This window comes from Falco naumanni, chromosome 5 (genome assembly GCF_017639655.2).
Source record: "Falco naumanni isolate bFalNau1 chromosome 5, bFalNau1.pat, whole genome shotgun sequence".
NCBI lineage: Eukaryota > Metazoa > Chordata > Aves > Falconiformes > Falconidae > Falco > Falco naumanni.
The window spans coordinates 15346618-15361284 of NC_054058.1; the positions used below are offsets into that span (position 1 = coordinate 15346618).

Consider the following 14667-nt stretch of genomic DNA (forward strand, 5'->3'; position numbering starts at 1 on the left):
GATGAGCATTGATAAAGTCACTCCAGTAACCCTCACCCCTTCCCTGGTGAACCGTCTGTCTGTGCTCCCCTCAGTTCCCATAAAATCGTTTCTTTTTTTCCTAATCCTTTCATTGTTCAATGGAAGAAATATGTAGATGTTTCCTTAGCAAAACCATATTTATCCATTGTATTTCAGCATGTAGAACGCTACAAGAGATGCCATATTTTCAGACTTATAACCTGCAACTTTTGAAACTCACAGCTCCTTAACTAAGTGCATAAATAGTCTGAGTTGGATACATAAAAAATACCAAGAAAAAGGTAGTAGACACTGGTGATCACAGGCAAGGTGTTTAGCATGCGAAGGAGGTTTTTGAGGAAACAGCTCCCTCAGAAAATGACAGGCTTGTGTACTACAGCAATTGTTAAGACAGTGGGGAGTAAGGGGAGGTTGCCTGGCTATTTATTTCTCCATTAGATAATCTGCAGGTTATATACATGAAAATATGGTAATTTTGCCATATAGAAATCAAGCTTAGTTTCAGAGTCCGGTTCTGCTGCAGTCTATATTTGATGAACAACCTCAGTACTGTCTTCTCAAAATCTGCTATCAGTGAAGAAGTGCAGTGGAGTTACTGAATTTATATTTTCCATCGCTGGTTTTAAAATTGCCTAATCTATTAATATCTTTCTGTATTTTATACCTCAATTTCCATTATTCTAGATGATGACACCAACCTCTTAGATGCTTTGGTAACAGCAAGTTTCCAGTCTATAAAATCAAGTTTTCAGTTTGTGTTGGCATTTGTAATGTGACCTAAGCTTATCCCAGCTTTTCCCTCCCTAGAGAAAGTAAGCATTTTTCTTTAGCACCCCACAAACACCCTTATATATATGTATAGGTGGTATACCATGAGAACAGTTCCTGTTTACAGGGGAGCTTTTTGAAAATACAAAATAGATCTTTTAATCCTGCCAGATATTCATGTATCCCAGGGCATAAAAACTTAAATACTGTTAAGAAAAAAATTCCAAAACAGCTTGCAAGTTTTCATGAGAACAGATAGTGTTGAAGTTGTTAGCTTCCTGTACTGCATTTATCCTAATACAGTTTAAAGGCATGCCCATTCTAGAACACACTATATGATGATAATAGGAGAGTGATTCTTGCATGTCAAGAACCCCAGCAATACCAAAGACTTCAGGTATCCTTATTGCAGAGAACTGACAGTGTAAGAAACTATTCCAAGAAAGATGGCAGGGTTAACCTATAGTTTGTAAAGCAGTTTGGGATCTTCCTCAATTAAAAAAAAAAAATAGCATAAGTGCTTTTTATTTTATCTCCTTTCTTGTTGTAATTCAAATGCTGTGAATTGTCAATGAAACCAATGACCGAAACAGGTATGTCAGAGAGAAAAGTCAAGGAAGTCCCAAGTACAGTGGGTAGAAACATCTTCAAGATGTTTAAACCTTTTGTTGTAGCAGATCACTTTATTATTTACTTGAGACAGAGAGGACAATGTATAGCCATAATATTATTATAACTGCAGAAGTCTGGAATCCATTATACATTCTGCTGGCTTCTCTGCAGAGAGTTTGCGGTGTTGTACAAGGGGAGGAAGGAAAATCATTAATCTCAGAAACATGGAGCCCAATTTAGAATAACATTGCTTCATCCTGTAGTGTATGGATTTTGCGGCCCAACTAATGTTGATTTCTTCTTTAGTATGGAAACCATCTGAGGGCTGTCCAAAGGCCTGTGTGGTCTGAAGGTCCTGGTGGATCTACCTTCCGCAACCCAAACACCGTCACAGACTGCGAGTGAATGAGCTTAAATGGTCGTGGCTTGCCTCACGGTGGTTCCTCCAGGTCATGGCTGAGGTGCATGAGCTGGACCCTTCCACGCTCACTGGTTCATGTAAGAATCTGCAGTCTGGTTAGCCTGAGCAAGATTTTAACAACTGGAGATCAAACAGCAACAAGCAGCAGGCAAATCGTTGTTACTTCTACTCAACAAAGTACAAGCCAGGGAGGTGATAAAATGAAATACTGTAAGTTGAGGAATCAAAAACCTGACTACTGAAAAATATTGTCTCACAACCATGGGAATACTGTTAATTAATAATCACTAAAAAAGGTCAGACTAGCAAGGAAGATCACGTAAGAGGAAGAGTGGGCCGGGAGAGCCTGGCAGGGTTTCTCCAAATTCTCCGTGGCTGTGCTGTGTTCCAGATGTGAGATGGGAACAGATGAACGTGATCTCTGCCTTGGTCTGGTGATGTTAAACTCCTCCCCACGTCCATCAAGGATGCAAATCACAGGGATTACTGTCCTGAAGTCTTAACTTTTGCCTCTCTATTCCCTGCCTTTCTGCACAACAGCAACAGAGGCAATGTCAGCTCTGTATGTGATCTTATATGTTATGCTACATGACTCACAGTTTCGGAAACCTGCTGGTTGTCCAGAATCAGGAACAGTATCAGCCCAGCAGGGTAAGCCCATGCTTATTTCCTTTGTGCAGTTGGAATGGGATAAACAAAGACAAGTCTATTTTACTTCCCCTCATTAGATGTTGCAATCTGCTTTTGCTGTGAATTCCTCTGAGTCACGTTGTCTTTCAGACCAGAGGTAGAATAGTTTTTAGCCTGCTGCTATTCGCCTGCTACTTGACAACTCATATAAAGCCTATAAAAATAGTGGTAGGGTTTAGAAGCCAGCAGGTAACTGACTATGCCCACAGCAACTGTGCAAAAAGCAGAGGGAATAAATACTTTGCTATTGGCTAAAAAGGTTATGTGAAATTCCCTTTGATACCAAATTTTGAATCAGGGTACAGACTATCACTAGAGTGAAATGTCCATATGCAGTAGGTCCTCTGCATCAGTCATTTCTAAGAGTTGCACATGCGGCCTTGCCTGTGACACCTAGCTTCGGACATTGGCGCTGAAGTGGGTCACCTGGCAGTGTGAACATAGTCTGCCAAAAACATGAGGTGCTAGGGTGGTTGGGAGGGTTTTATGCAGTCTGCTCTTGATTACAAGATATTTATAGTAACAAAGTGAACAAAATCTGCCTCCTTTTATTTTAGGTAAAGTGTTTTGAAAATAAGAAAGATCTCAAATTTACATTTGCAAAATTGCTACATTAAAGAGGAATACGATGGTACTATTTTAAAGATGCAAAATTTTGCATCAAAGGGCAAAGCATAGTTTTTGTTTACAGCTTCCACCTAGATTTTTATATTATACTCTAAATATGGCAAACCAGAACACCTATAGGTTTTTTTTAAAGATGGAAAGAAATAAAATTGGATACTCATATAATGCTTTTATGAAAGAACTGCCTGGGAATTAAAATCATCCAGAGAATTCTGGTAACAGACGTTAGGTATGTCAGGCAGCACCTACCATTATATGTGTGCCTCCATTCCCTTCAAAATATATTGGGTTAGAATAACAATATTGTTGAATATATTTTCTTCTAAATATTCTTGTCTATTTGCTAGGAACTGCATCACTGTAAAACCAGAAATTGCTTAAAAACAAAAGCACAGCTAAGGAAATCACTTTCTGCTCCTAGAAGAGCCAGATGCTAAAACTTGTTTTGCGCTGCATGTCCCTTCACCCACCTGGCATCCTGTTAGATATCAGGGCAGGAGACTTAACAGCACTAATAGACAGTGGGCTTGCAACCAAACATCTCAAAATCTGCAGTGCTCCAAGTCTTACTTGCCTCAGTACTATATTTATGCAAATAAAGGGGGAGATGTAATTTTGATTTTTATCATTTACATTTAAATAATTTATGATACGTAAGTTACTGAGTACTTGCTTTCTTCCTTATATTTAGGAATGCACTATTAGCATGTGAAGTTAAGCCAATATGCAAGATTTCCACCTCAGTCTGACTATAGGCAATCTTTGTGTATATTGATAGACACTGCATCTTTTGTCAATACATATGTAATACATATTGTTCATTTCATGCCACTTTCTCCTTTTCTGTTTGCTCTGTAAATTATAGACCTCATATTGCAACATTTATTTCTCTACATCCTTGTTAACTGCACGTTCATTGGATATGGGCTGATTGATATTCCTTATTTTAGCTGTTTCTCAACCTTTCCATCAAATAGGGACTGTCACATTCATCAGCTTCAGGAAAGGCTTTCTTTTAAATGGACTGCAGTGATTTAACTTAAATGTGGCGATGAAGTGGCAGAAAATAGCAATTCATACAAAAGCGAGTAGTTAAAAGGTTATCTGAAGACTATTGCTAAATTAACTCTGCACACTGAGAAATGAAAGCTAGTAAAAATACTGGAAACCAGTTCTCAACATGTTCCGTGTTGAAATTTTCTTATATTTTGAGTAGAACTTTTTGTGGCAAGATTGTTGCCTCGTCTACATTGTAACAAATCTGAAATAACACTACTGAAGTAGCAGATAGTAGCGTAAAAATCATGTTGAATCAGAAGACTCCAATTAAGCCTACAGTTGTACTACATAATGTCACAACACTATAGCATCACACACAGGATGAGCGTGATATCTCAAGTTTTACCAACCAATTCCATCTTCTCTGTTACAATAGAAACCACTTAATTTTAAAATACTCTGCAGTTTTTTAGTAGTTACAAAACTCCTACCCCTTACATCCTTTCAGGTGCCAGGTGCTCAATAGTAATTGTAATACCACTTGTACATTTTCCATATTCTATATATGCACTGAAAAATAAAATAGCAAGGTTATTCTAAAGCTCCTCACTTAGACTCTGAGGTATCACACAGAAACTTTAAATCAGCCCCAGCCACTTTGCAAGTACAGCTGAGCTTCATACCCACCTGCATTCATGCAGTCTGGCTATTTCTCTCAATAGCATATCAAAGGGGTCCAGGCTGCCTGATTTCACTTTCACATTTGCGTTTAGAAAGGTAAGTCAGGTGCTTACAATCACTCCTGAGTTAGATCTGTAAATACAGATGTAACTGAAAATCAGCCTAGTTGTCTCTGACATGCTTTTAAGAGTACCTGCATCTAAGGTAGCAAAGGCATGAAGCAGTGACTAGCTCCCATACCTCGTACTGAATTATGCAGTCTCAGCTGTATTAAGCTTTAACTGGTATGGATGAGAAGTCTTGTTACATTGATAAAATTCAACTAATTGCTTTTAGTTTTCCAGAGACTAAATAAGGCAGATGGACAAGCAAACGACAGGGAGAATAAACAGAATCAGCCAAAGATATTGCAAGTGGTAGAAGAAATAGAAGGGGAGGTGTTAAGGAGTGAGAGTTCATGATCTAAACAGGCAAGCCTTCCTGTGTTTCTGCAAAGTTGCAACAGGATTTTTAAGTAGGAGATTTAGCGTAACTCAGAGTTCTGTACTGAAAGAAAGCACTTTTTTTAAAAAAAAAAAGGAGAGGAAAAAGGAAAGAAAATGATGGTCAGAATAGTAGGCTATGCCCCAGAGAACTATTGAAACCATCTGCAGAACAACTATCTATGTACACTTGATACTTTTAACAGAAGTGAGAATGACAGGGGAAAAAAAAAATTACCTGAAGTAAAATCCCATTGTTTTCAGTGTCTTGGAAAATCAGCTCCCAACAAGTATTTCAGATGACAAGAAACAGATAAGTCCCTAACTCAAGGAGGAACAAGCAGGTAGTAAAGCTGAAAATCATGTACAGACTTATTTATTATTCTCAGAATTATTATTAAATAAAAAGCCATATGTAATAAATAATCCTTTTATGGGGTTGCAGGAGATCTTTTAGAGTATGCTAAAATTTCTACAAAAAACAATGGCATACTATGGAATACCAGACAGGAGTGAAATCATCAAAAGCGTGTGTGATAATGCTGAACGCATGACCATAAACAGTAACAATGTCAGACAGTTATTTCCAGTGACATCTGAGGTCAAGGATCTACCACATCATTACTTCCATTGTCACTGTTTGCTGATGAGATCATGACAAAGAAAACCACAGGAAGCAATTAGGCATTTCATCAGAAAAGTGATAAAACATGTTTGTATGACCTTAGTTTTATAATGATGTTTTACTGCATAGTTCAAGAAAAGGCCAGCAATTAGGCACAGTCAGTTTGTTCATCATTAGGAAGATATCACGTATATGGCTGTTTAACTCTCAAAAGCAAAATAGATCAAAAAGCATTGAAATGTGAGAAACATTAGAGTCATTTTACTGTTCATTAATTTATGAGGGGATGCTGATGTCAATCAGCAAACAATTTTCAAGCACTTAAAAGGTTTGGAAGAAGTTACATGATCAACACAGTCATAGATACATATACGTGAATATCTACAACCAGAACTGTGGAGAAAACCTATTCACTGCAGAAAAAACATGCCTCTGAATAGACTTTTAAATCCACTGTAAAAAATTTCTTGGAAATGCTAAAGAGGCAAAACCAGTTTAAGACATTAAATGTCAGCAATATGACAAATGTCACTGGAACACAATTAGAAATGTTGCTAATGTTAGTCCCATGTCAGATGATAACATGATCTCGAAACAGAGCAAGTGAGACACATTAAACATCAGAGAAATGAGTTTAATCAGCACAACACTGTGTAACCTCCACAGAGCAGCATCAAAGGAATAAATGGAGGAAACTGGGTGCCCATCATAAGATGCAGGAGGGTAAAAATAACTGTAAAAAGTGGTTCTATGTGAAATAAGCTACCTCACTTTGCTTCCTGATAGGGTAAACGAATCCTGGTGTTTGTATGTATTGGTAACCTTTACTTAGGCTCCAAAGAATCTCTGAAGTGGAACAATTGTGGAGACATAACCATTTATAGTAAGTCTTAAAAGTATTTGATGTGTTTGCACAGCAGATCACCTGGTGGAACAATGGCTGTTGTGCTCAAATCTAAAAGGGGACAAGGTCCAGCTACAATTTTTGTTTCTGAAGGATTGGTGCTCTAGTACATGGTTGAGTAGTTTATGCACAAAGGAACCTTCCTGTTACAGGAATTGCGTGTATTAATTAGCTAATCATATTGCTGAGCTGAATTCTGTATTAGGGCAGTTCCTTGCCATCATTAGAATGTTCCGTCTCTGAGAGCTGACACATGCTACACAGGCTGCCTTCTTTCTGTTGAAAATCATTACTATCATGTAGCAGCCTGTGGAAAAGTAATTGCAGTGAGCTTCATCAAAGATTACAGTAAATTAATTAAACAGTCATCAACTATATTCTGCGTAAATTAGTGATACAGATTTTAATCAGTCACGCAGACGAGGGAGTCAAGCTATTTTTTATTGCATTCCCAACTTCTCATCTCTGAAAAGTGATGAGTCACAGGGAGCTGGTAAACTCAGCACTTTTCATCCTTCTTATTCCAACAGCTGATCTCCGGCAGTTTCACCTAGAAAGTTCTAAAGAAACTGTGATTGGAAAGCAAGCTCGAGTTCACTCTTTCCTATCGCCAAAAACCTCCCAAAATTCTCTTATGCCACTGAAATTAACAACTGAAATCAACTAAGCACCTGCTTAATTTCCATTTAAAGAAAATTACATGAGTAGCTGGGAGTTTACTTTTTTTTTTTTGACTATTCGATGAAGCCTCTCAGAGCTCACAATAAAAATAGTGTCCAAATAAAAAAAACCCACTATGCATGAACAACTAAAAGAAGACAAAAATATGGATGCATCTTTGTGGATGTGTTAAAAACAACCTAATAGTGATGCTATTGGAAAAAAAGATAATCTTGGTTCAGCATTTCCCTACTATTGCTCAGGTTCACTCTTACTGTCTTTTCCCTGAGAATACATAAAGCAAAAGTACACTTACCTGAAGCAGTCCGACAACCATACTTTTAGAAAGTCCCCAAGATGATGCTGGCTGTAAGGGACAGGTTTTGAAGGAGTTAGAGACAAATGAGACAACAAAAAGAAGAACTTGTTAAGCATTAGGGTAGTGACATGAGTAATACACACCACTTTAAGTCTTCCAGTGTTTGTTACATTAATAAATATCACTTGTGAGGGCAATCTCTTGCTCATTTTTTTTTTTTTTTATTTATTCTATTTAGATTAGTGCAAACATGGTCTACAATGTTTAAAAAACAGAGTTAGTAAAAATTAGCTGGGGGATTGGCTGGCATTTCCCTATCTTTCTTAAAGGCAGTTCTCATGACCACTGGGTATAGCTGGAGTTAGCACTGCGCCTATATACTATAGAAGTAAATGAGTACTTAATAGGTTGTGGTATATTTATCCACACAAGCACTTAGGTGAGCTAGTCAAGTTTTGCTACTTCCATTTGACAGATGAGGCAGATAAGCTTATCTGGTTACTGAGGGCCACACCGAAAGTATTTGACAATTTTCCATTATTGTAACTTCTGTAAAATTGTGTAGATTTTGTAATACTGTGAGAACAAGAAATTGCCCTCTGCCCCCTGTTTTACATTGCACTTTCCAGAGGATTCTGGGAATTCTGGGATTCCAAGCAGTAATCCTGGGACTGTGGAGGCATGTTGAAGTCTGCAGGTTTGGGCTGTGACAATTTGAGGTTCAACCTGATCTAGAGACGAACATATGCAAACACTGAGTCTTCTAGTTGGGTTTTGTACCTTATGTGACATTTTATGAGGAGACCATGTAGATGCACATGAGTAGATTTGCTCACACAGTGCAGCATTTAATCTAGGGCTTTGGCAAGGTTCTAGTAGACTGTCTAAGAGATTAAAGGATCCACAGACTTTTGGCACAGCACCTAGTTTCTACATACTCTTCCATAGTTCCATAAAAATTTGCCAATGCATTACAAAGATGAAATATGCAACAGGCTGTAATATAGCTCTTAAAGACTGATTATACCATGCTTTGCTTTGATGTCTAAAACTTAGCTCACCTACCTGGACAACAGAGTTCGTGCTTCACACCACGAAGATTGCACATTTTATGTAGTAGAAACACAGACATAAGGTTCAGGTAATGGCACAACTTACTTTCTACTGTTCTGTTGTAGGCATTGCTGATACAGAGTATCTTGGAACCATTTGGAATAATACAATGGATAACTATGCACCATCAGATTCCTGTAGAGTATGACGGCTAAGCAAGCTAACGAAATTCTTGAGTATATGAAAAGGAGAAGTAGGGAGCTGCTATCTCACTAGCAGTGGTGGGACTGTTTCTCTACATCACCATCACTAGGGCCTGTAGCAGAAAAAATCGCAATGGCAGATGGGAAGGCATTCAGAAAGAGCTGTGGAGCTTATCTGACTTTTGGAAAAGTCTGTCAAACTGCAAGAAGTTTAAGAAGCTCAAAGGTGAAAGAACATTATAAGACAGTTTGATTCCAGTCTGTAAATTCCTCATGGCAAGGAGATTTCAAATAATAGAAGACTGTAGCAAACAGACAGAAAAAGATCCAATACCTGGAATATCAATTTATACAAATCCTGACTGGCAATGAAGAGCAGGATTAACCTCAGTCAATTTAACCATCCAGTCGAGCATCTACTAGTTATTTAGGCATCCTCATTAGTACACTGAGAGGAATTTCCAGGGGTCTATTCATCCCACCTCTCTTAGGATGGATTGAATCACTTGGAAGCTTCTTTTCATTGATTTTTTGACATTATGCTGGAAGATGAGCTTATACAAGTCACTAACATCTAACTAGCTGTAGTCTGACATTGGGATTCATCTCACCTAAGTGTGCATTTCTTTTCAAAGTTGGCATTTCACCAAGGAAATGTTTTGAGATGCAGCAAAATACCTGTTACTTGTGATTTTAGAACTGGCAAGGGGCCTTGTGGAATATAAGCAAGTCACTGGATGGGAAGCCAGGTCTGCACAGGAGGCCAAACTGAGGACCCAAAGGAGAATGGCCCTTTAAAATCTGATTTATCTGGGGAATGTGTGAGGCTGTGTTCCCAGAAGACTGACACCAACATCCATTTTTACAGAAACATAGAACCATTTAGGTTGGAAAAAGCCCATAAGATCATTTGAGTCCAACTGCAAACAACACTGTCAAGTCCACCACTAAACCATGTCCCTGAGTGCCACATCTACATGTCTTTTAAATACTTCCAGGGATGGCGACTCAACCACTTCCCTAGGCAGCCTGTTCCAATGCCTGACACCCCATTCAGTGAAGAAATTTTTCCTAATGTCCAGTCTAAACCTCCTTTGGTACAACTTGAGGCCGTTTCCCCTCGTCCTATCACTTGTTACTTGGGATAAGGGACTGACACCCACCTTGCTACAACCTCCTTTCAGGTAGTTGTAGAGAGCAATAAGGTCTCCCCTGAGTCTCCTTTTCTCCAGATTAAACAGCCCCTGTTCACTCAGCTGCTCCTCATAGGACTTTTTCTCCAGACCCTTCACCAGCTTCACTGCCCGTCTCTGGACACGCTCCAGCATCTCAGTGTCTTGCAGCGAGGGACCCAGAACTGAACACAGGATTTGAGGTGCAGCCTCACCAGTGCCCAGTACAGGGGGACAATCACTCCCCTTGTCCTGCTGGCCATGCTGTTCTAGATACAAGCCAGGGTGCTGTTGGCCTTCTTGGTCACCTGGGCACACAGCTAGCTCATGTTCAGCTGGCTGTTGGTGAGCACCCCCAGGTTCTTTTCTGCCAGACAGCTTTGCAGCCACTCATCCCCAAGCCTGTAGCAGTGTTGCACGGGGTTGTTATGACTGAAGCATTCCATTTTCCTAGCATCACATTCTCATCAGATTTACAGAGCAGTCAGGAAACACAGGCCAACAGCTGCACATCAAAAATCACACAATGCTTTGTCCAATTGTTTCATCTTCTACCATTAGGGAACACAGGGGACAAACGTGGCCTTCTTCCTCCCCACCTCTTCCCAGAAATGCCTGGTTATGCAGCTGGTGCATAATAGCTGCTGATGCCAGCGGGACTGTGCGGTGACTGCATAATCACACCAAAGAATGGAAATCTCCGGGCAAAGGCTCATCTCGGAACCACCAGCCAAATCTTCATCTCTCACATTCTGTGGGCACAGAAAGCCAGTGGTGGTAGCGGAGCTGAAGAGGTGAAGATCATTTTTGTGTGTGACTGGCTTCCAGTTCTTTGTTTGGATGCTGTAAGATTATAGTGGACAGAAGAACATTGACACAGCACAGCAGGTTTCTCTGCTACAGTGCAGTGCATGTGATAGCTGTTGAATTATTCATCCTGAATTACTACAGTCTTTCTGCCTCTCATCTAATATTAAGGTGCACACCTGAAAACCGCAGTCATCACTGGGCAACTGCAAGAAGCCTAAATGTCTGTCATGAAAAAATGAGTATACAATAGATCCACAACACAAAACGTGCACACACATCCAAACAAGTGAGTAAATAATGATGAATAACATAGAAGAAGCAGAGAATAACCCACCAGCTGGCAGTCATAACTGTTCAAAAATTTCCATGCTTCATAAATTATCATTCAAACCAAGCCATACCAAGCAGAATACCTCAGCCCAATGACACAAAGCAAGCACTGTTTTTCTTTCTCTGCGACTCAAGAATGCTGCTCAGCAGGGGTCATACACTGTCATTGATCCATGCACAAAGATCCTGTTGCAGCCAAATGATGCTTTACGCCCTGGCAGACCAATATCTAGATGCAGCTGTGAGACAGTTTAAAAATAATAAACCAGTCAGAATTCTGCCCCTGGCATCAAAACATGTTTCTTTGTAAAGCTGGCAATACAGTTCAGGTAACTTCTAAAGAGAAACTTTTCTTACCTCTTGGGTTCTGCTAAAATTGTCCAGGGTCCTTGGCCTCTTTTCTTTCCACATCTCAACACACCTCAGCTTCTCCTATGGCTTTTTACATGGGAAAGGCAGAGAGGTTAGGAGGAAGAGAGATTTCTGCATAAAATTGTCTTTATAACATGTCTTCCAGGATGCAGTGCTGTTTCCATTGGTGGCATTGCAGGTGTTACCCTCTGCTCCTAACTGCAAATAAACAAAGTTAAAATTATTTGTTGCTTGGATGGTTATGTGCAAAGAAACATTCACTGGATCTACAACAGGAAGCCAAACAGTAGCCAGATTAATTTGCAAGAGCTTTACTCCTGTTTTTTTAATTGTTGATAATTTTCTTAATGTTAAAAAGTGGTTCCATGATCTTTTTTGAGGTGTCTGCAGAAATTTATTTTTTAAAAAATATAGTTTTAGATTTTATACTGCTAGAAAAGCCACACAAGTGCAGCTGAGGGAAAAAAAGCCATGCACAGAAAGAACAGTTATAGGAAACACAATGACTGTTTCATCCTACATTGAAATCTGGCTCTTGTAGTAATTACATATTTTTTCTTAAGCTCTGACTCAGAAGTCTAGTGCTCTTAATACTAAAAAGTGAAAGTAGAAAATGAGGCTCTTTGGTAAAAGAAATAACGACTTCAAACACTACATTTTTTTTCCATGTGCCATTAGTATGGATTTTATTTCCAGAAATGAAATAATTTCCTGTATTGTATGAAGGTAAATAAAAAAGCTGATTTAACTGGAAGTAAATATACAGGTCTGGGCTAAACCACAGGTTTGGGGATCAAATTCAAGTGCAGAAACAGATTCCTCCCTCTTAAATAGACCATTCTGCAGCTGGAGCAGGTTCAGCCTCTGGCGAGGCTAAGGGAAGCAGCACACGCATCTTGTTGCACCTCTTCTAGAGGAAGCAGCAGTTATGGAAGTTTTTTAATGCACAGGAGAGAAAAATGGGAACAGGAGAAAGAGCAGGGAGTAACTTCTTAACTCAAACGAAATGCAGAGGCTAGGTGGGGACTGAGGAGCAATTCCGGTGTCCAGAGGGGTCACCGCTTACCTTGCTGCCGGGCGGCTGTTGGATATGAGCACAGGAACTGGCCACCTTCCTCTTCAGGGCCACTGCTCTGCCCCCTCTGCCCCTGTAGCACCCACCATGATACCAGAGGGACGAAGACCGTGGAGTATTTCATAGTGTTTTTAGGAATTGTGGGTGATCCAGCTGGGATCCAGTTCAAGCACTATTTTAATCTGATCTCCTTTGGAAACCAGCTTGCCTCCTTCTTTCAAATGGAATCTAGAAAAATTTCTTCTCCTATTTCTAACATAAATCCCCTGAAATTTTGGTGGCTTTCAGTTTTATTGATTTCCATGGGCCTTCAAAAAAGTCAGCCCATTGAAGCTCTGCAAATGGTACCAAAACACCCAAATCTGATTTTTGTGTAGCCCCTTTCCCCCTTTTCAGCATGTTTCAACAGTCAATTTCCACTTTTTTTATCAGCCAGTTTTTTATCCTCTATTGGACTTGAGGACATGCTAGGCAGCAATTTTAATAGATTGAATCTTGCTGGTGCCAGGGTGGCAAAGAGCACTAGGACAAAAAGAGATAATAAAAGGAGCCGGATATTCACTGATGTAGGTTGGCCTACTTTCGTTTAGCTCAGTAGTTCATTCTTGAACTTTACAAAGAAGCGAAGCTACAGTTATATATAAGATGTGTAATGATAATGTGCTGGTTTTATGATTATTTATCTGTGGGCCAGATAAATAATACACATATACGCATCTATACATAAACATGTGTGTGTGTACTTATATCACTGTAATAATACTTGCACAGTTCCTTACATATGGCCACTTTTCTCTTTCACTTACTAACTTTTCTGTACAGCTCAGTTAAAGTCAAGGTACAAACCACATGCATCATCCTGTATAATGAAGCTGTGTTTAACCTCAGCTATAAGTTGCAAAGACCTGTTACACTTAGAATTGATCGTGCACATGAGTAAAGATACTGGACACTGAGCATAGCTTGCATAAACATCCTTTTAGATTACGTCCTTAATTTATAAATAAATGATACCACTGTATGGCAAAGATATTATGACCAAAAAAGTTACTAGACTTAATAAAAGAATATGCTCTGGAACTGCTTTTCTTTCTGAATGAGGCTCTACTGTTATACTGAAGTTTTGCTGGTTTTGTTTTTAAAATATCCCTAGTAAAGTTTTCGGGTGCATTAGGAGATCGCTTAAGCAGGGAATAGCAGTGTCATAGCCAGCTACATCAAAAATCACATGGCAAGTTTTACTGCTTGCTTTTCAAACGTGGCTTTCAATCTGTAGTGGTTCTGTTAAATTCAAATTGCCAGCCAGCATGAAAGGAGGCCTTTTTCTCATATCACGTACCTGAATTTTACATAGAAGGGCACACTGTTGTAAAGCCTCTTGTACTTTTCATTGTGCTGCCTTGGATCTTGGATGTATGGGTTGACACTGCTATGTAAGAGCTCAGCAAATGTGAAGAATACTTGAGGATTGTAGGTATGTCAAAGCCACTTCGTGGGGACAGATTTTGAAAGCCCATCAGCTTTTGGGAAGTTGGGATGAGCTGAAATCAGAGACATTCAGATAATTCAATTCAGTCCTTACCATTGATGTAGAAATATTCAAAGGTTCACAGATTTTATTTTTAAAGCTTTTAAAGCAGTACCAAGAGATTTCACTGTGAAAAAAAAATAAAATAGTATCAAGCCCTACTCCAGAGTGCCCATCTATTACCCTGTCCACAGGAGTATGCAGCATCTCTTGAGGTGCTACAGTCACAAGCCTCAGGGCTTTCCTGCCCTCAGCCCATGGAAGTTTGGGGGTGGGGGTGGTGGGGTGGGGGAGAGAATCATCTTTGGGACTGCA

General features: G+C 39.5%; 1 protein-coding gene and 1 long non-coding RNA gene across 6 annotated transcripts in view; one reads left to right on the plus strand and one right to left on the minus strand.

Annotated features, from left to right (window-relative positions):
* The window catches only part of SHISAL1 (shisa like 1), an 86383-nt gene that overhangs the window by 59004 nt on the left and 12712 nt on the right, over positions 1-14667 (plus strand). The window contains exon 6 of one of the 5 annotated variants that reach the window (XR_005828165.1): positions 1708-1899. The exons of 3 other annotated variants lie outside the window; for them this stretch is intronic. Coding sequence is in view for 1 of the 2 variants with exons in the window: in XM_040596331.1 (XP_040452265.1) it covers positions 1708-1723 (16 nt within the window). In the remaining variant the exon portion in view is untranslated. Of the gene's footprint in view, positions 1-1707; positions 1900-14667 lie in introns of those variants that run through there. One more of the 5 variants, XM_040596331.1, reaches the window with a different exon arrangement.
* LOC121089243 lies at positions 1820-10272 on the minus strand. The gene is made up of 3 exons (XR_005828167.1): positions 10229-10272; positions 7807-7857; positions 1820-1923 (listed from the first exon to the last, which is right to left on the minus strand). It is a non-coding gene; the product is annotated as an uncharacterized LOC121089243 (long non-coding RNA).